The sequence below is a fragment of the Ctenocephalides felis genome, unplaced genomic scaffold, assembly GCF_003426905.1.
Source record: "Ctenocephalides felis isolate EL2017-DRISC unplaced genomic scaffold, ASM342690v1 CF-g0.4_SCAFFOLD_01604, whole genome shotgun sequence".
Classification (NCBI taxonomy): domain Eukaryota; kingdom Metazoa; phylum Arthropoda; class Insecta; order Siphonaptera; family Pulicidae; genus Ctenocephalides; species Ctenocephalides felis.
The window spans coordinates 3,377,861-3,398,311 of NW_020537758.1; the positions used below are offsets into that span (position 1 = coordinate 3,377,861).

The 20,451-nt window shown below is 26.0% G+C and overlaps 3 protein-coding genes across 3 annotated transcripts; 2 read left to right on the forward strand and 1 right to left on the reverse strand.

Moving 5' to 3' along the window:
• Positions 1 to 15,922: 15,922 nt before the first annotated feature.
• Positions 15,923 to 16,507, forward strand: LOC113372751 (general transcription factor IIH subunit 5-like). The gene is made up of 2 exons (XM_026613094.1): positions 15,923 to 15,984; positions 16,299 to 16,507. Exons 1-2 carry the CDS (start codon positions 15,950 to 15,952, stop codon positions 16,483 to 16,485), a joined length of 222 nt encoding a protein of 73 aa, XP_026468879.1. The 5' UTR covers positions 15,923 to 15,949; the 3' UTR covers positions 16,486 to 16,507.
• Positions 16,483 to 17,068, forward strand: LOC113372749 (zinc finger HIT domain-containing protein 1-like). The gene is made up of 2 exons (XM_026613093.1): positions 16,483 to 16,746; positions 16,827 to 17,068. The coding sequence occupies exons 1-2, from the start codon at positions 16,517 to 16,519 to the stop codon at positions 17,047 to 17,049; spliced, it is 453 nt and encodes a 150-aa protein (XP_026468878.1). The 5' UTR covers positions 16,483 to 16,516; the 3' UTR covers positions 17,050 to 17,068.
• Positions 17,069 to 18,926: 1,858 nt separating this feature from the next.
• On the reverse strand, positions 18,927 to 20,275 carry LOC113373105 (methyltransferase-like 26). The gene is made up of 3 exons (XM_026613426.1): positions 20,194 to 20,275; positions 19,607 to 19,835; positions 18,927 to 19,548 (listed from the first exon to the last, which is right to left on the reverse strand). Coding segments are annotated over exons 1-3 (636 nt in total). The 5' UTR covers positions 20,196 to 20,275; the 3' UTR covers positions 18,927 to 19,143.
• Positions 20,276 to 20,451: the final 176 nt, after the last annotated feature.

Below are 20,451 nucleotides of genomic sequence, written 5' to 3' on the forward strand. Positions count from 1 at the left end.
TTCTTCTTGAAGAAGTAACTTCCTCTACTCTGACTTAAAAAAGAATTTGAAACCCTAGAAGCCCACAAATTAAAGAACAAAAAACTTAGAATTATTATATCAGGCTTTAAAAACAATTAAGCATAATTTGGTCGCAAGTATGAGAGTATTTTCTATTTCAGGAAATTTAGTGAGTAAACAAAGAACACGTCTAAGCAATTCGATAGACGTTCTCAGTTTTTGAAATCATACTTTATTAAACAAAAAACAATTAGAATGTTTAAAATTAATTAATTAAAATTGCTCGGAACAGACAATACCCTAGCTTAGCTTAATTGTTTTAAAACTAAAATTGATATTAACAAGTACGTATCAACATGTATCTAATATTTTTTAATTTATTTTAGTTTAATGATTTTTTTTATTTAAAAATGTATTATTTTTATTTATTCGAAAAATTTCTATCACTATCATAAATATATTTTTATTCTTATATGTGAAAATGATGCATGAATCACGAATAATTACTTTCAAAGTTATTTAATCAAGATAAACTATTATTTTTTAGTTGTACTAATTAAAATTAAAATAATTTTGTTTACTATCTATAAAATTGAACAATAAATAAATTCAGTCAAATACTACTCTAAATTACATTAAATTTGCGGATAAATTAGAGAATATTCTAACAAAAATTTATTTTCTATATAAAATTCAAAAACCGGTTAAAACCGGTTTTAGTAAAATTAAAATTCGAAAACCGGTTTTTTGAAATGTCGGTTTTTGTATAAACCCTAATTCCCACCAACATATCATTTTTGCTATTCCTACCGCGGCCGGTCATGCAAAATCTATATTTTTCAGTATTGAATGATTGAGTTAATGCTAGTTTAAGAGTTTATAAATACAAATACAATATATTTCTTTTATTTTAGAATGCAAAATCAACATTTTATTCTGTTTTATCCAATTTTTTACGATTTTTTTTCGTAGAGTTATTTTCTGCACACGCATTTTTTATGTTTTTGTCTGATTTTGTTCGCCCTATAATATATTCTTTTAGGGAATCTGTTTTGTATTTGTACTTAGTTGATTTTTTACCTTTGTTGAAAATATATGTTTGTCGATAGTAATACGTGGTCTTTTACAACAATTTTGATTGCTGTCAATGTAGTTGAACCAACCTTTAGATTCAAAACAAAACCTATCAATTTGTTGTTTGGATTCCTTCGTAAAAATCTGTCTACACGTAGACATTGAGCAAAAATGAGAAAACCCACTTTATATACCGTAGAAGTGCAATATTTATACTCCTTGCCTCATATGCGCAGCGTTCATACAGAATTGGAAAAAATGCATATAAATTTGCAGAAGGCAGTTTTTACCAGTCTAAATTCTTCTGAATTTACATTTTCTTGTAAGTTCTAAAATATTCTTAACAATTACTACAAAAAATGCCGTCCGAACATCGTCTTTCGTACTACCGATCAAATGACCGGTCGCGGTAGGTAAGACAGTATACAATTTTTTTTCCAAAAATAAAAATTGAAAAAACAAATTTACATTGAAAAATGTATCATACTCACATATTAGGAAAAGTCATGAAGTTTGATGACGATTCAATTACATTTCTGATTATCTATTTTTTTCCCCCAGATATTTGCCCTTCGGTGTAGGAGGCAGTATTAGTGCAGGAGCTAGTGCCGGTGGCTCAGGAGGAAGTGGTTCTGGATCCGGTAACTTCCTGTTCGATATTATCCGAGTGAGTAACTTTCAAATCTACTACTTATGATAATTGATAAAGATATACATATATTATATGATTGTTGTTGTTTGCTTGTTGTATTTGCATTTTGCATAATGCAATTGTTATTGCATTTTGTAAGTGAGTGAATGTGTGGTTATATAATATTTCTTGCAGATGAAAAGCTGGGATAATAGAATTATAATTTAATGCATTGTATTAAATTAATATTCATTAAATTTTTTTCAGTTAATACAAATAATAATTGACATTTTTAAACTAACACTTTGTACTTGTTTCGGAATTTAATTAAAATAAATTAGTTATGATTTAAGTAATTATCATATTTTACAGAAAAATAATACGTAATATTTTATATTTCAAATTTGATTTTATTCCAAAATTTATTAATAATTTGTATTTTTTTAATCAGAAATTTAATCAGATTTTGGTTTAAAATCATTGGGCTTGAAGTTATATCAAAAAGTCCGAAAAATGTCTATTAAAGTTATACCTATTCTAATGTGTGTCAATTTTTATTATATTTCTCAAACAAAAATTCTAAATATTTAATATTAATAATAACATAATGAAAATTCACAATAATTATACGTTTAAAAATGTTCTTCAAGACTAATTTGAAAATGTTCAATTAAATTTTTAACGAAAAAGCGTTTTTCCGGTGTGACACGTTTTTATGTGTTATTTTTTGCTGAAAAAATGTTTTAGTTAATTTTCAGAGACTTATAACTTTTTGCCTAAAATTTTAGATAAAGTATGTATTAGCAAAAGTTTTTACAATTTTTATCTAATTTTATCAAGTGCAAGCAAATTTTAGATAAAATTACCAGGATTATATTGTAAAATTTGAAAAATTGTCTGCGTTTCATCAATTTTTTGTACTTGTAACTTTTTACTCTAATATACACTCTTAAATATTTAATTAATATACATAAAAATAATTTTAAATATTTCAAATTCGTATTTAAAATCTTAAACTAAATTTTATACTTAGAAATAAATTAAAAAAATAAATCTTAAATATACATTACTTTATTAAGTACTTATATTGAATTTTTAATGAAAAACGTGTATTTATTGCTTTATATATATTTTTTATAATTTTTGTACAATAAAATGAAAAAAACTGATTAATTTCAGAAAATCTTCAACAATTTGCTTTGCTAAATAAAAAACTTATTTTTTTTTTGATACTTTAACAATGTAAAATATTGGCAAATATTAGCAAATGGCAAATTAATTTATTTTACGTAACTTCTACGTGTCCAAGTTACATTTAAATTACTTTCAACTAAATCAGGAAACTTTCTGGACCAGTTTTTGAAGTTTGAAGTCATAAACTAATTTTTTGCCTTAATAATTGAATAGTAAATGTTTATATTACACATGGGCATAAGTTGTCTAATAACTCGTTATGTGTTACGGATGCATTTAAGTTACGTAAATGTTACGTTTATGTTTAGTGAATCACTTTCACTCAATATAATATATATAAATAAATTTAATCTACTATACATCCGCTTTTGTAACACAAGAATATGTCTATCTACAACTTTTTTTTTAATTCATTTCGATTCCGTGCTGATAGTTTTGTAAAAAATGCACGGAATTTTGTAATTATGTAAAAAAAACAATATTGCGTGCTACAAAAACATACACGTACATATTACGTATAATAGATAAAGTAATAGATTGTTTTAATAGTTAGAAATGATTTGTTCCAAAGTTGTTCATGAATTTGGACAAAGTCTACCAGGATTTTGATTGTCGCTTTTAATGCAAATATTTTCTATAATATTGGTTTTTGAAATTTTTTAATAAAATCCCGACAAAAACAATTTTTCATGAAAAATCACTCAAGCATTAGAGCTGACATAACTTCGATAGACATTTTTTCAGTTTTTTTAATATAACTTCAAACGCATTAAATCTGATTAAATTTCTCGAAACTAGATAAAATTTGTAAAAACATTTGCTAACGCACACTTTACCTAAAACTGTCAGGAAAAAAGATACAAGCCCAAGAATTGACAAAAACATTTCCTTATAAAGTTTTAAAGCTATCTAACTTACCACTTATTTATAACCAAACTTTTACCTTGAATTTATCATTACCATTTACCATTTTGCCTCCAATTTTTATTTTTCCAATTTGTGTCCCAAATATTATGTAAAAAAAAAACATATTGCGTGCTACCAAAATATACACACGTTTGTTTCGTATTAATAGATAAAGTAATAGATTTTTTTGTTATTTAGAAATGTTATGTTTAAAATTTTGCCAAAGGTTAAGCTAAAAAATTAATAATCATAGTTATTACTTCTGGTACAAATATTTGCCACAAAATTATTTTCTAACTAGTTGGTTTGGTATTATAGCCTTAAGGCAAGTTAATTTCCCGATATGTGTAAATAATCGACTTAATCAATAAAAAATAAATTCATTTATGATTGATTAAAGTATTCCGAGTGGATCTATTACACATAATTGAAAACGAACGAACACTTTGACTCGGATATTTTCTAAAAGCAAATTTTTCAAAAATCAATATTTTTATAATTGAACCAGTTTCCAGGACTTTAAATGGTTTATTATGTTCAAGACCAAGTACTCTCTATCATTATACCAAGTAAATAGTCTCTGATTTTAATTTTAACAAATGTCAAAAGAACTACTCATTTCTCAAACTTTTATGAATTTTTAAAATCAAACTATTAGTCATAAGGCCGTAATATTTATATTTATATATCGCTAAAAAAAGTCCATAAAAATCGGCTTAAATTTTTTTTCAAACAGTTAATTACAAGAAAACGGCTCGGTAGATTTTCACCTAAAACTAATATCAGTATCATTCCCAACTATATATTTCGAACAGTTTTTGGTGATTTTTTCAAAATCGTTCGGTAGAATGAGCTAAATGTGGACGAAAAGTTTAACACTTTTTTTCAAATGACAAAGAAACGGCTTGGCCGATCGTCGCACAAAACTGACAAACGATAGTCCTCACCGAAATACATCAACTGGCTTTTAAATTTCTGAAATCGGTTCAGTCGTTTTTGAGAAAAACGTCGATCAAATGTCTAATTTGACAAATGCCAAAAAACGATAACAATTTTTGCAAACTTTGACGAATTTTAAAGCTAAACCATTTGTCGTAGTGGGCGTAATATTATAGTATGATCTAGAAGACTATAGTATCTACCGTCAAACAAAATAATCATAAAAATCGTCGAATTTTTTATTAACTTCCCGTAGGAGTTATTGTAGAATTTGTAATGGCCGAAAATCGGAATTGAAAATTTTAACATTTCTCGACGTTTTTAGAAGGTTTTGAACGTTTTGGCATACCTCAGAAAAAATGGATGTGTGTGTGTGTGTGTGTGTGTTTGTGTGTGTGTGTGTGTGTGTATGTATGTATGGATACAATTTCCAGTCACGTTTTAGGGCGCACGGATCAACCGATTTGAATGGTTCAAAAAACATTCGATTCCTATTGATAGGGAAAAGAGCTGATTAGTTTTTGTATGCAAAGGCAGGTCCAGCCGTTTCGGAGATACGGAGCAAAGAGTGCAGAAATAGAAATCGAATTTTTGAGAGAACGGAGTATCTGATTTGAATGATCTAAAAAGCATTCAATTAGCAATGATTGGGAGAAGTGCTTATTAGTTTTTGGCAAAGGCAGGCCCAGCCATTTCGAAGATATGGAGCTAAATAATGTAAAAAATGGCAGTTTTTGAGAGAACTAACGTCCCGATTTAAATATTCAAAGAACTTTCTGCTTGTCTTAACAAAATATTGATTTTGGAAAAAAAAATTTTGTCAATTTTTTTTTTTTGTTTTTTTTTTTTTTTTTTTTTTTTTAGTTTTATATCAAAAATATTTCAGATTTTTATTTTTAATTCTGGCTATAGTTCTAATATACTTTACAAATATTTTCAACTCTGCAATTCAGTTATATAATCTCTCATAATATTAGCAATGTACATATTTATACTAATCTATTTGAAAACATTCAGTATTCCTCGACATTTCGGTACGGGAGTTTTCCAAGCAATTTGCCTAAGGCACGATGCCATAAATGCCTCAAGACAGAATTCCACTTACAGCTAGTTTTTTTTAAACTTTATTACAAGAAACGCCCGGCCGGCCGATCTACCCAAAAACTAAACAGCAACGAATTCCCAATCAATATCTTTCGAACGTTTTTTGAATTTTCAAAATCGATTCAGAATTGCGGGCTAAAACGTAGACGAAAATTTTTTCACTTCTCTGCTATTTACGAGAAAGGGCTTTGCCGATCGTCGCACAAAACTGACAAACAATAGTCCTCATCGAGATACATCGAGTGGCTTATGAATTTTTAAAATCGGTCCAGCCGTTTTTCGAGAAAACGTCGATTTACGGCAAAAAATCTGTTCACACACACACACACACACACACATAATTTTTCCAAATTCGGTCTCATTCGATTCAGAATGGCTTGAAACGTCGAGAAAACATAAAATTAGCGAATCGGATTTTTTTATGAAAACATAAACTTCTCCTTCGGGAAGTTAATTATAACAAAAAAATTGTAATCAAATTTTTACTTTGGCACTATCATTTATTACCATTTTCCAATTTGTGTCCCATATAATTCCGGTACCAGGGAACGGCCGGAAGAGCAGTCCAGGCCGTAGGCAATGTTGCCAGATTGGTATCCGGCGCCCAATCTTTAGGTCTCAATATCACCGCCTCCTCCAGTGTCGTCGCCACTGTTCCTCCGCCGATGCCAAATGGCACAGGAAATAGGCAGCCTGCTCCCAACAGCATCGATTGCATATTGCAGCCTAGATGTGTAATTAGATAAAAGACTTATGAAGTTTCACTTCAATTTTTATAAAGGATTTATGAATTTTTATTTTGATTTTTATAAAGGACTTATGAATTTTTGATTTTGATTTTTCAGTTTTTTTTGGGGGTTGGTGGAGCAAAGATCATGATACTAGAAATAATATAATAAGATTTTATTGGGGGGATTTTTCTTGGTAAACCAATTTTATGGATTCCAAATTTAAGTTAAAATTAAATTGAATTTTAAAGCGTTGCAAAAGATTTTTACAAATAGCCAAATTCAAGAAATATTTTTATATATTTACTGTATTCTGTTAATTTTTTTGCATATATTAATCACCGTTCAAAATATAAATTATTTGTTAAACGTTACATAAAAATTAAATATTAAAAAATAATACTTTAATTAAAATTTGAACGTATTTTATTCAGAACAGATTAAAATTTGTACCTAACGACTGAACAGAATTTAGTTACAAATAATTTAAATTATTTTTTTTTGGATATTTATTACCATCGGTCAATTATTATTTATCTGATTATTTTGACAAAAATGGCTTAATCAAGGAAATTTTAAATTTTACAATTTTTGTTCAAGTCTAAGTAATTTTTATTATTGCAACAGGAAATTATTATTAGTTTCCTTCCTTCTAAGAATGTCATATATAATTGTTTTATTTATTTTTAATCAAAATCTACGAATTTCTAAGTCAAGTCTATCTGATAACTTAAATAATTATATATAGTTTCAATTTGACATTGGAATTAGCAGTTGAGCACAATATGAGGGTTCTATACTCAAAAACTCTATATTTTTCAAATATCATTTAATATAAATCAATTTCTATCGACTTGCTGAAATTTATTTAAAAAAAAATTAAATTTTTACTATATTAATTAAACATGATAGGTTTTAATATTATTTTATAATATGTGGGTATTTTTAGTGTCATGATCTTTGCATTTTATATTTCAAATTTATTTATTGCATTTTTTTTAATTTTTAGCACATTTTTTAATATTTTTCATTTAGCAGGTGCAGAAAGGACGACTTGGAAATTTGTTTATTTAATTATTTTTTTATTCTTATAGAATGTTTATTTATTTAATATGGTGTTGGTTTTTTATATATATATTTATACATTTTATATTCATTTTTATATTCATATATATATATATATATATATATATTATATATTTTTAATTTTTTTAATCACATAAGGCACTCATATATATATTTTACACCAAAGCACATTTTTTTCAAATATTTTTATTAGATGTGATTTTCATTTTAATTTATATAAATATATATATATTTGGTAAATTTCTAATTTTAATATTATATTACTTTAATATATTATATTAAAGTACAAATTATATATTTTATAATATAATTAGAAGTATACCAATTCAATTTTTATAAATTTTTACTTGTGGTGTATGGTTCTTTTTATTTTTACTTCTTAATATTTTATGTTTATATATATTTTTTTTACAAATTCTAAAATCCAAAAACAAAAGCTAAAAAAAAATTCTGTATATAAATATATATATATATATATATATATATATATATATATATATACGAGTATATATATATATATATATATATATATTATATATATTTGTTTTGTTAATATTTTGTTTTGAATTAGAAAACTTTTCGCTTTTTATATTTGATTGGTAATTTTAAATTAATCCATATCAGTTCGAGAGTTTTCGTTTTCTAATATGATTTCAAAGTATACGGAGTTGCTGTAGGTATTAATAATATTAGCCAATATTATAAATCATTTAATATGTATAGATTTATAAAATATTTTGTTAGTATCAAATGAACGGTTTAAAAGTTACAAGAGATATAATAAACAAATGCATAAATCACTTTTAGTCAATTAACAAATGCTGATATGGATTAAAATAATTATCAATTTTGATGAATTTTTTTGCAAATTTTACTAATAATTTTTTTGTTATATTTTTATTTAAATATTAACACTATTTAGTAAAAAATCAGAAAAAAAGACTATTTAGTAAAAATAATTAGACTTCAGTAAAACAATAATTAACAACAAATAAGCTTTCGGCGAAATTAAAAATTAAATTTATTTATTTTATTTGTTAAATTATGTTGAAATTTTATTTAAAAGTTAATATTTATTTAATAAATTATTTTTAAACATCGGTGACTCTAAATATACAATATTAAAACCAAATTTAGTATCGACATATCTACAAATCTATAAAATTTTAATTTGCTTTAATTCGGTAATTAACACTTTTCGTTATTAGTAAATTTATTTTAATAAATTTCAGCTAAAGTCTTATTTTTCTGTTTTTATTTAAAACAGTTGTTAATTAAGAGTTGTTATTTTATGAACTATTAATTTTTTTAAATATTAGAAATACTTATAGCCGAGTCAATAGAGGCAATAACAGAAACATTTTTAAAAGTGGAAATAATTTATGTATGAGGATATTTTTGTCTTAATTTATTGAATGATGACACAAATTCAGTGTCAAAACTTACAAAATAAATATTTTTAGAGATTAAGAATGATGGCGCACATTTGGTTCAAAACGTATAGAACATATATAATATCTTTAAATTTGCTGGATGATTTTGTCGCAACGGAATCTTTCAAATTTGAAATTTTTTTCAAATAAATATTTTCATGACTACCAATTGATGGCATAAATTAGCGTCCAAACGTACAGAGTTCATATTTTTTTTTCGATTTTTTTTGGAGATAACATAAATTTAGTTTGAAAGTCACAGAATTATTATATATATTTGGATATTATTATCGGGTTATAATTTTTTAATTTTTAATTCCAAAACGTGTTTTTTTCACTTTCAACGGGTTCAACTTATTACGTAATCATATATTCGGTGTAAATCTCTTGTTATTTTTTTGTTGTAAATTTTATTAATTAAGTCTTTATCGAGGGTTTATTTTGAATGATGCCATATTAAAAAAATGAAGGTATTGAAGGTATTTTTTTATTTATTTGTATTTTTTATAATTTACTAACTTTGTATTTTTTTTAATTACTATATTTGTTATAACTGCTAAATAATTAACATCACGTAACAGTATTGAATGATAACATAAAAATAAAAACAGTACAAAATAGATAGAATTTTCAATAAAATGATATCCGTAGTATGTGAAGCAAATAATAATAATAATAAAATTAATAAGTAAAATAAATAAATTTTCTGAATAATGAAAATAATACTAGAAAAACAATAAAGTGAAAATTTGTAACTTAGTTTTACGAACGCCTTCATTGATTCGGCTAAGCAAAAATTACTAAGAAATAGTCTTTAGCTTCTATTTTTTACTAAACAAAATATTCATCCTTTTTTTTAAATTCCACATATAATCCATCTCCTCTCCCCAGTTGGTAGCCGGTAGCGGAAACACCGAACAAGGCGACGAGAACGCGGCCGTCCAGCCCGCCGACGGCTTGACCTTCACCAAATCGGTCTCCGGAGGCTACGAAGAGGCGATCCCCGGCCGGTGACCAGGCTGCTCGTCATCGCCAACCGCGGCCTGGCCAACCTCATCCAGGACCTCATTCTGGTGAGTGAGAGGAAGGCGAAGGCTTTAGGGGCGGCCGTCAAGGCGGCGGTCGTGGTGGGCGCCACGAAGGCGGTTAATAAAGTGCTGACCGCCAGCGGGGCGGCGAGCCGACATTTGGGGAACGCGTCGACTGGGACGGGGGAGAAGGCGGTTGAGTTTTCTTTTTTGGGATAAAGGGGATAATGGATTATTGATATATTTTTGCAAATTTGTAATGGGGGTGTGAAATTAGCAAAACGGAATTTTTACATGGGTAATTATTAGGAAGTTATATTGGGAAATTATTAGGAAGGCTGAATCGGTGTATGTAGTACTTTGCCTTGAAGGAAGTTACCTAGACTCTACGACATCTAAGTATTATAAACAAATATATAATTTTATATGCTATTATGATAAGTTTAGAATAAAATTAGTATTAATACAATTGCGATCCTGCAAATATTTGCAAAAATATTTCTTCATCATTATGAACTGTTCCACAAAACTTTTTTTCCTATTATATTTTTCTGAGAGCTTCGAGCCTTTTTTACAAGGCAACCCAATGGTTTACCTTTCAATTAACGAGGTAATTTTGAATTTGCTGAATCGTTGCAAAATTGAATGTCAAATAAATATTTTTTGTTGATGGCACAAATTAAATTTAGAGTCAAAGTTTATGGAATTGCTGACACACATTTAGTGTCAAAACGTACAGAATATTTATATTTTATTTTATATTTTTAATATTTAATTTTTATTGTTGATTTGGGCAAGTTGTCTAAACTTTACGACTTCTGAATATTTTCAAGCGTATTACACTTTTAAAACTCATTCTTTTTTTATTAATTTTTTTTGTAATTATATAAATTAGTTGAAAAAAAAATGATATTAATTTTTGAGTTAAATAATTAATATACTAATTGTTAATTACTAATCTATTTTTTTCAACAACTACACTAAAAGTTCTAAAAACTGTTGCAAAGACATTTCTTCACAACGTCTCTGTTTAGAAGGCAACTCAATGGTTGTCCTTTCTATTATTCACGATATATTTTTGAAACAAAAGGCCATGTTTACTTGAAAACATATTTTATGATCTTATGTAGGTATTTCTACTGCTTGGTATCAGGCTATCCGGGAAAAAAATATCAGCACGATTATTAGTTAAACATGCAAAACTAAAATTTTTTAAAACCTTTTGCATTTTTTGTGTCTCAATCTATTAAATGATGACACAAACTCAGGGTCGAAACGTACGGAATAAATATTTTTGGAGATTTTAAATGATGGCACACATTTAGTTCGAAACGTACAGAAATTATAATTGCTAGTTTGTTTTGTCTAAATGAAATATTTTTGAATTTGCTGATTTAATACACAAAATCTTTTTCAAATGTGAATGAATAATTACACAAATTTCGTGCCGAAATGTACAACGTTTGTACGAATTATGCAGAATAAATATTTTTGGCAGAATTAGTATTTTTAGAATTATTTGTATATTGGTTTTCTATTTTAGATTCCATTACTTTTGTTAGTTTGTGTATCATCGTTAATTAACTATCAATTTTTTCCTATACGTTTTCATGTGATGGCACATAATTGGGATCGAAACGTACAGAGTGATTTTTTAAAACAATCTGGCAGGAAAATATAATTTTAGAAAATTTGGCCATAAATAAAAAAAAAATTAATAAATTTGTAAATTTTTTGGGTATTTTTTGGTGCCATTTCGATTAATTCTTTCTTTGGGCCTGATATAATTATATTATTGTTAGTATTATTATTTGTTAGATTTAATTTAGACAATATGCCGTTGTTATTTGACAAAACAAAACTACAAACTGTTACTATAAACTACAAAACAAGAACTAACTGTAAGTACTTACTAACAAACAACAAAGACATTTAGACAGAAAGAATTTAAAATAACTTACAAAATAGTATAAATTTTAAATTCTTTTGGACCATTAATTTGCTTTTTTTATTTGCTTCTTTATACTTTTTTTTTCATACAATTCATCAGCGACTGATCTGATGATGGAGGAAAAATTTAGTAAAAAAAAAATTGGTAAAATTTGGTAAAAGTTGACTTGACGTTGAAACTTGTGACAAGAACCAACTTAAACAACACAACAATTATGATAGACTTATATTTATTAGTAATATTTAAAAACATTTTGATGAAACCATCTTCGAATACAAATTTACTGCATTTTCTGGGATGACCCCTTCTTCAGGATATAAAAATTTAATAATATATTAATTATAGTAAAAGAATAATTTTTGACTTTTGAAAGACTAAAATTACAAAGTATACAAACTAACAAAACATTGAAAAATACTTTATATTATAAAATTTTAACTTCAACTTTACAAACATTTTGAAGAAGAGGACATTCAATATCGACGAAGGAACTTCCTGAACATTTTGGGATTTGTGTAAAATTCAAAGTCGTTTCATTCCAAAATTTTATATCGGGGGTTATATAACTGTTGGCATGGAATCGTAGTAAATTTTATCCAGTTTCTCCTTATCTAACTGAAAAATGGTGCTTTCATATGATATTTGTGAGTTATTTGACAAAAACCAAAAAAAATGTCCTGAATTTTCTATTAAATGCTTAAGAAAATGAAAGGTCAAATTCAAAGTCATATGATATTTTTTCTCTTAGAACCTCAAGCTCTTATTTCTATCCATATTTTCTCAACATTTTTTATTACCTCCTAAATAAATATTATTACTAAATCATCCCCTAAATATTTTTTATTTATCTCGTTTCAGCGCGCCGCCGCCACAAGTGAAAGACTAGTCAACTTCAAGGCTCGTCTGATCACCTCCATCATCTAAATCATCATTATAACAAAAATATTCAAAAAACAAAAATAAACAAATAATCAGAAAAAATCATCACCAATTGATTAAAAAAATCAATCAATCAATCAATCACAGCTTGCAGTCATAATCAGATGAAAATTGAGGGTAATGATAGGTACCTACTAATCTGGTAATGGTAAAAATTATTTATGTATATATATATATATATGTATGTATATATATATATATATATATATATATATATATATAATTATAAAATATATTATCATACGTTAAAATGCAAAATTTGCTATCATATGCAAAATGACCCTTATAATTTGTTCAAGGATGTTTTTTAATATTTTGTTGCTCCTTTTCTATATTTTTATTTACCATATTTAACAAATTTGATTAAATGCAATTTTGTAATTACAATAATTAACATGAAGTATTTTATTAATATGAAATACTTTAATATAATCATCGACAACCTACTTTTTAATTCAATCTAAATTTCTGATTAAAAGTTTTATTAAATACATTTTTTGTTAATTATTTAAATATATATTTTGCGAAATGTACATATTTTCCTATTAACGTTGAATATCTTCTTTTAGGGACTTTAGATTACTATACAAATAGAAATTTGCTATTTTATTTTTAATATTTTGTAATATCAAAATGAGCCCAAAATGTTTAGTTTTTCGAATATATATTTTGTACAATTTTATATATAAACGTTAATCTTTTTTTTCAATTAAAATACTCAAAGTTTTCTGTTGTTCAAAGGTTTTTAAATCACGATACAAAATAACCTACGTTTTTTTGACTTAGGGTCACAATGACCCTTAAAACTGCTTTTTTTGTACGTTACAATATTTGTTTAATATTTTTTGAAGTATATATATCGTAATATTTTATATTTAAACATGCAATTTTTATGAATCAAAACATCTATATTGAAGACCCTAAATTTTTCAAATTTTTAGTTTTCAAATTTTTAGTTTTCAAATTTTTAACAGGACTTTTGTCAATTTATGCATTTATTTATTGCATCTCTTGTAACTTTTAAACGGTTTGAGTAAAATAAATAAAATATTCGACAAATTTGTAACTAACACAAATGAAATTTACAGCAAAAATATTGTTAAAAAAATCATTTACAACTTTTTAATACTTCTGAGCACCTCTTAAATCAGAATAAATAATTAAAAACATTATTTTGTTGCACTTTATTAAGAAGAAAAATTTATTTAATTCATTGGTCATTTTGTTTAAAAAAACCTTCTATAAAAATATTTTAAAAATAGTAAATAAATATTTGCTTATAACATTAAATCTTATTATATTTGCAAATTATAAAAATGTAGATTCAGTATATATGTATAAATTATAATTTGCAAAAAATTGCAAGCTTTTGTTCAAAAATTTATAGAATGACTTTAAAAAAATCATTTCTCTGAAATACTTGAAAAATATCAATTTGCAATTTTTAGAATTTTTTTGGTAGCAAAAACATATGACAATATATTTATAAATATTATATATATATATATATATATATATTTATATATACATAAATAATTTTTACATGTTTCTGTCTATTTTTTCTTCTACCATATTTTTTCTCCAAGACTATTTCTTCATTAACTTTTAGTTCTATAAGTTTTGTTTTATATTTTAAGTAGTTTTATTTATTTAAAACTTCCATGTAAATATTTCGGTCAAAAAATTAACAAAAAAAATCAACATTCTTAGCTAACATGTGATGTTTATAAAAACAACAGCTAAGTAAAACAAAATATTGGTATAAATAAAATATATTAAATACTAAAACGATTTTTTCAACAGTGATAACTAGAAATTTTCAAAAAAATCTATATGCAATAGTTTTAAAAAAATTATAAATTTTAGAGTTTTTTAATATCTGCTCCGATTATGAAATTGATAAACGGTGCTTGATATTAAAAAACTCTTGTATATTTTTTTATATATAATTAATTAATTAATTATAGATTATTATGGTTAGTGATGTTGGTAAATCGATATGAAATTTTAAAATACTTGTATAGTTTTTTATTTCATATAGTTTTTTTGGTATTTTTATAGAAAATAGCTAGCATATTTATTTTTATGTGTAAATTAAAAATTTTAAGTTACTTTTTTATTGTATAAATTTTGTACATAATTTGATAAAAAAATAAAAAATGTATAATTGAGTAGATGATGAGTTTTGCAATTTATTTATAATTTTTCAGGCCGGATAGAAAATACAGTTTTTGGTCTAAATAATTTTTAAATATAATTTTTAATTAATTTAGTAGGCACATTTTTACAATATTAAGGAGAAGTAATTTAGTGAATATTTTTAAATAAAATATTTACTACTTTACTTTCATTTATTGTTATTATTAATATAATCATATTTCAAGAGTTTTTTAATAGTAAAATATTAATATATATGTATTTAAACAATTTTCTACGTTTTTTGAATCTTACTTTGATGTATTTTTATTGTATTCTGGTTTTATATATTTATATTCATTCAGCAAAATTTAATTTTAAATCTATATATTATTCTATCAAGCAAAATTCTTTATCTAGATTTGTATTTATTTAAATTAGGCTTTTGCAAGTTGTTGAAACCTATTTGTAAAATTTTTGTATGTATATGCTGTATGTATTATATATATATATATATATATATTGTTATTTATTAAGAAAAATTTACATTTATCTTATTTTCAAAAGTTTCGTACAGAAATTTGAATTTTGCGCCATTTTTTTAATGACATGAAAAATGGCGACGTTTCTAACTTCAGTATGGTTCAGACGACAAAGAAACGTCAAATAAATGCAATAATTATTTAACCTTCATTATTTAATTGTTTTTTTCGTGAAACTGTTGATAATAAAGTGCTAAATAATATTATTTAATCTTTAGGCATTGCTTAAACATATCTTCAATGTGAGATCACTTTAAAATGGTTAATTTAAAAAAAGGAGTCTTGGTGGAATGGTAAGAAATTTTTACTTATATCCATGTTTAAATTATTTTAACATTTGTGGGTGTTAATATACAGCATAAAGCTTTTATTATGTATTGTAATTGTATATAAATACATCAACAAGCATTTGCTAATGTTTAAAGCAAAATTTTAAATATTTATGACATTTGTGTTAACATAACCTCAAATATTGTATGAATAATTTATTTATAGAATTTATTTAAAGCACTAACGTGTATGTTTAGTTTCTATGCATAACTCCCACATATGTTAATGTTTTCTACGAGAATGATATCAATATTATACATAAAGTTTATTTTTCCAGTGATCAGGCTATGAAACAATTCCTCCTCCATCTAGACGAAACCCAAGCCCTAGGATCAAGATTCATAATTGAAGACTTAGACGAAACCCACGTTTTCATCTCCGCTGATATTCTAGAAACCCTACAATCCAAAATTGATGATTTGATGGACCAAATCAGCTTCCCGTTGCACGAAAAAGGATTGTAAATACTAAAAAACTTTGTAGTTTCTGTTTGAAATGTCTCGAGAGTCTGGTAGAATTAGAGATGTGGAGAAGAAGAGGGTTTTGGATGATGTCAGTAGACAGCGGAGAGCTAGAAAGGCTTTAGAAGCTTTGGAGCAGGATAATTTTCATGATGATCCGCATGCGGATTTGGTTATGTCTAAGAAAGTGCCAAAGTTTCAGGATAATTTGGATAATAAAACCAGGAAGAAGAAGTCTAAGAGTGCAGAATATTATAAAACAAGGTATACCAACCTTATTGTCTATTTATATCTATATATTTATATTTATATATTTATATATTTCTATTTCTATTTATGTTTAGATTTCGTAAGTCTCTAGCCCAAATGATAGAAGATGACAAATTGACAAACGAAATTAACTATTCTACTGCTGTAGCAAAGCCTTCAGAAAAACCGGACAGACATTTCTGTGCGGTTTGTGGATTTCCAAGTAACTACACTTGCACAACTTGTGGCAGTCGTTATTGCTGTGTGAAATGTCTTAATACGCATCAAGATACCAGATGTCTCAAATGGACTGCTTAGTAATTATGTCGATATGTTTATTTTTTTAATAATAGGTAACTAATGAAATAAATTTAAGATAACTTATCAGTTCATTTTGTTTTTGCATATTTATAAAGGTAGTTACAATGCTAGTTATGAATTTATTTTTTAAGCTCTTGTCCAGGTTATTCATAATAATTAACTAAAGTGATTTTATAATATATTTAGCTACTATTATTACTGTTTTCCTTCATTAAGAACTTTTTAACATCTAAATGAAAATGGTAAAGGATAGAAATTGGTTTTTAGTGAGCTCATATTATTTTTTTTAAGACTAACTATATTATTAACAAATCAGAATTTATTTTTTATTATTTAGGAGAAATATCCAAATTGAGAATTTTTCAGAAAGTAAAGAAAAGCATTACATATGTAAAGTATGATAAAAATGTGTGTCAAGTTTCATCAAAATCGAAATATGCATTTTTGAAAACGTACAATCAACCTCGCATATCTCAAAAACTATTGAATGTTTCAACTTTAAATTTTTGTCAAATATTTAGTAAAGTGTAATAACAATGTGTGTCATGTTTTATTAAAATCGAATTATGCATTTTTGAAAACATATTGAGTATTGAGAGAGGTGCCTGCCACCCATCGACCTCGCATATCTCAGAAACTATTAAATGTTCCAACTTTATATTTCTGTCAAATATTTAGTAAAGTGCAGTAACAATGAGTGTCAAGTTTCAAAATCGAATTATGCATTTTTGAAAACATACAATCTGTTTCGATACTAGTATTGAGAGCAGAGCCAGCCATCCATCAACCTTGCATATCTCAAAAACTATTGAATGTTTCAACTTTAATCTTTTGTCAAATATTTAGTAAAGTGTAATAACAATGTGTGTCAAGTTTCATCAAAATCGAATTATGCATTTTTGAAAACGTACAATCTGTTTCAAAGAAAACAGGTCAAAACTAGTATTGAGAGCGGTGCCTGCCACCCATCAACTTTGTATATCTCAAAAACTATTGAATGTTTATCTAGAACTACATCAGGCAGTCTAAAAACCATCTACAAAATGATTTCAGACCATCTGCAACAATTTCAAGCCATCTAGGACGTTTTCTTTTTTTTTTAGCATTTAAAAACCTTATGTGAGAAATCCTTGATAGTGGAGGTTTTCCAAATAATTATATACCTATATCATTATATAGAACTTTTTAACATCTAAATGAAAATAGTAGAAAATAGAAATCGATTTTTAGTAAACTCGTATCATTTCTTTAAATCAAAATCACAATTCACAATTTATTGCATTGACTATAATTAACAATTTTGGAGTTAAGAAATCTGAATAAAGATATTTTTAATGACTAAAATTTTTTACAAGAATTTCACAAAAAAGTGAACAGATTTATAATTTTTTCAGATAATATATAATATCCTCAAGCAATATGTACAATTTTCAGACAATTTTTAACATTTTCAGACAATTTACAACATTTTCAAATAATTTATAACATTTTCAGACACTTTGCAACATTATCAGACTATCTGCAACAATTTCAAACCATTTTAGACGTTTTTTTCTTTTTTTCTTTAACATTTAAAAAAATCTGTGAGTAATGTTTGATAATTCGTCATTTTTTCTTTAATTGTGTTTTTGAAAATTTGTTTATTTACTTTATGTATTAAGTATATCATTGTATTTTGTGCACTTTATAATTTTTAGGCTGGATTTGTTTGGATATTTACATCTCTATTATGCAATAACATATGGTTTAATTTGCCATAACTTCCATATCAAAACACTTTAGCTACCTCAAAATTTATTTTTATTTTACTAAGATTTGTGTAACAAAAATTAAGTAGATATTAGAATTGTGTAAAAAAATTAGATTGTGGGATGATTTCATTTCTTTCTTTACAAATTATATTGTGGACAAACTTCGTTCTATGCAATTTTAATATTTAGAAAGACTATGTGGATTTTAGGACATCAAGAACAATTTCAGACAATTAACAAAAATTTTCTAGACAATCCACAACAAATAAAAAACTCCTCCTAGTCAAGAAATGAAACCAAATCCCATCCAATGTATAAAAATATATTATCAACATTATCTTCACAATTCCTTTCCATTATTCCTTTTCCAAATCAGCACTTTATTATTAGCAGGCATCCCAATAATCTCCGACAAACAAATGCCATGTCTCCCTGCCATTTGTTTCAAAAGATCAATATCTCTCACACCCCATTCAGGATTCTGCATCCTTAAGCCTTCATCAAACCTGACATTACTTTCAGGTGAAATCACCCCGTTTTGTCCATAAGGCCCGTAAGTGATCAAAAGACCATCGGGCTTTAATAACTCTCCTGAGTTGGAAAAAAGACCTTCTGTACAAGATATTGGTGAGATGTGTATCATATTTGCATTGTAGATGTAATCAATATTGTTTTTAATAAACATTGGTGAATGGGGCCATTTGGTCCAGTGTTGGGTTACATCGATGTTCAAAGGAGGATTGACCTAACAAAAAATAATTGCTGAGTGCTAATACAAAGTTTGAACAAGTCTTTTATCTTACGTTTTCTGTGGGACATTCCTCACCCCATACGTGTATGCTGCACATCATATCTTTATCGTACTCAGAAGGTTGGAATGTTACATTGGGAAAGTTTGGGGCAAAATGTGCAATGTGTTGACCGGTGCCGGAGGATATTTCCAGGAAGTATCCTGCGGTGTTTGAAATGTACTTTTTGAGTACTTCAAGAATTGGTTCCTTGTTGCGTTCGGCTGCTGCTGCTGTACGTTTCCTTGGAAAAAGATTTATAAAAAAATATACTAATTTTGAAAAACTATAATACTAAAACTATGTTACCAGTCTATGAATATATATTTTATACTCTATGTTTAATTTTTGGGTTAAGAATTATTAAAATAAATTTATCAGTTTGTGCTGAGCCTTGCTTGGACAAGTTTCTTTATAATAATAATAAATTTACAAGTCACAAAGTTAAATATGTTTAAAGTTAAAGTGTGTTTAGTGTAAAAATATGTTCTAGGTAAGTACCCAATAACGTTTAACATATTAAAAGTGGTTTAGGTTTATGTATTTATAAATATTTTAGCAAACTATTGGCATAATTCTAATTAAATATATTTTCTGCTTACATTGTAATATTTATTCAAGTCCAAAACACTTTTTAATACATGAATTTATTACTCTAAACATCAAATTTAAACTATATTGGTTTGAGGTTAGAAATGCCAAAAGTCAAACGTCAAACTTGACAGTTGGTTTAAAGATGTCAGTTGTGACAGGTTCATTTTCAAATGTGTTTTAAAATTAATAATCAATTAAATAAATGTTTAATAATCAAGTCGACAAATGTAAGTCGAACAGTAGGTGATATAAATGTTTGAAATAAA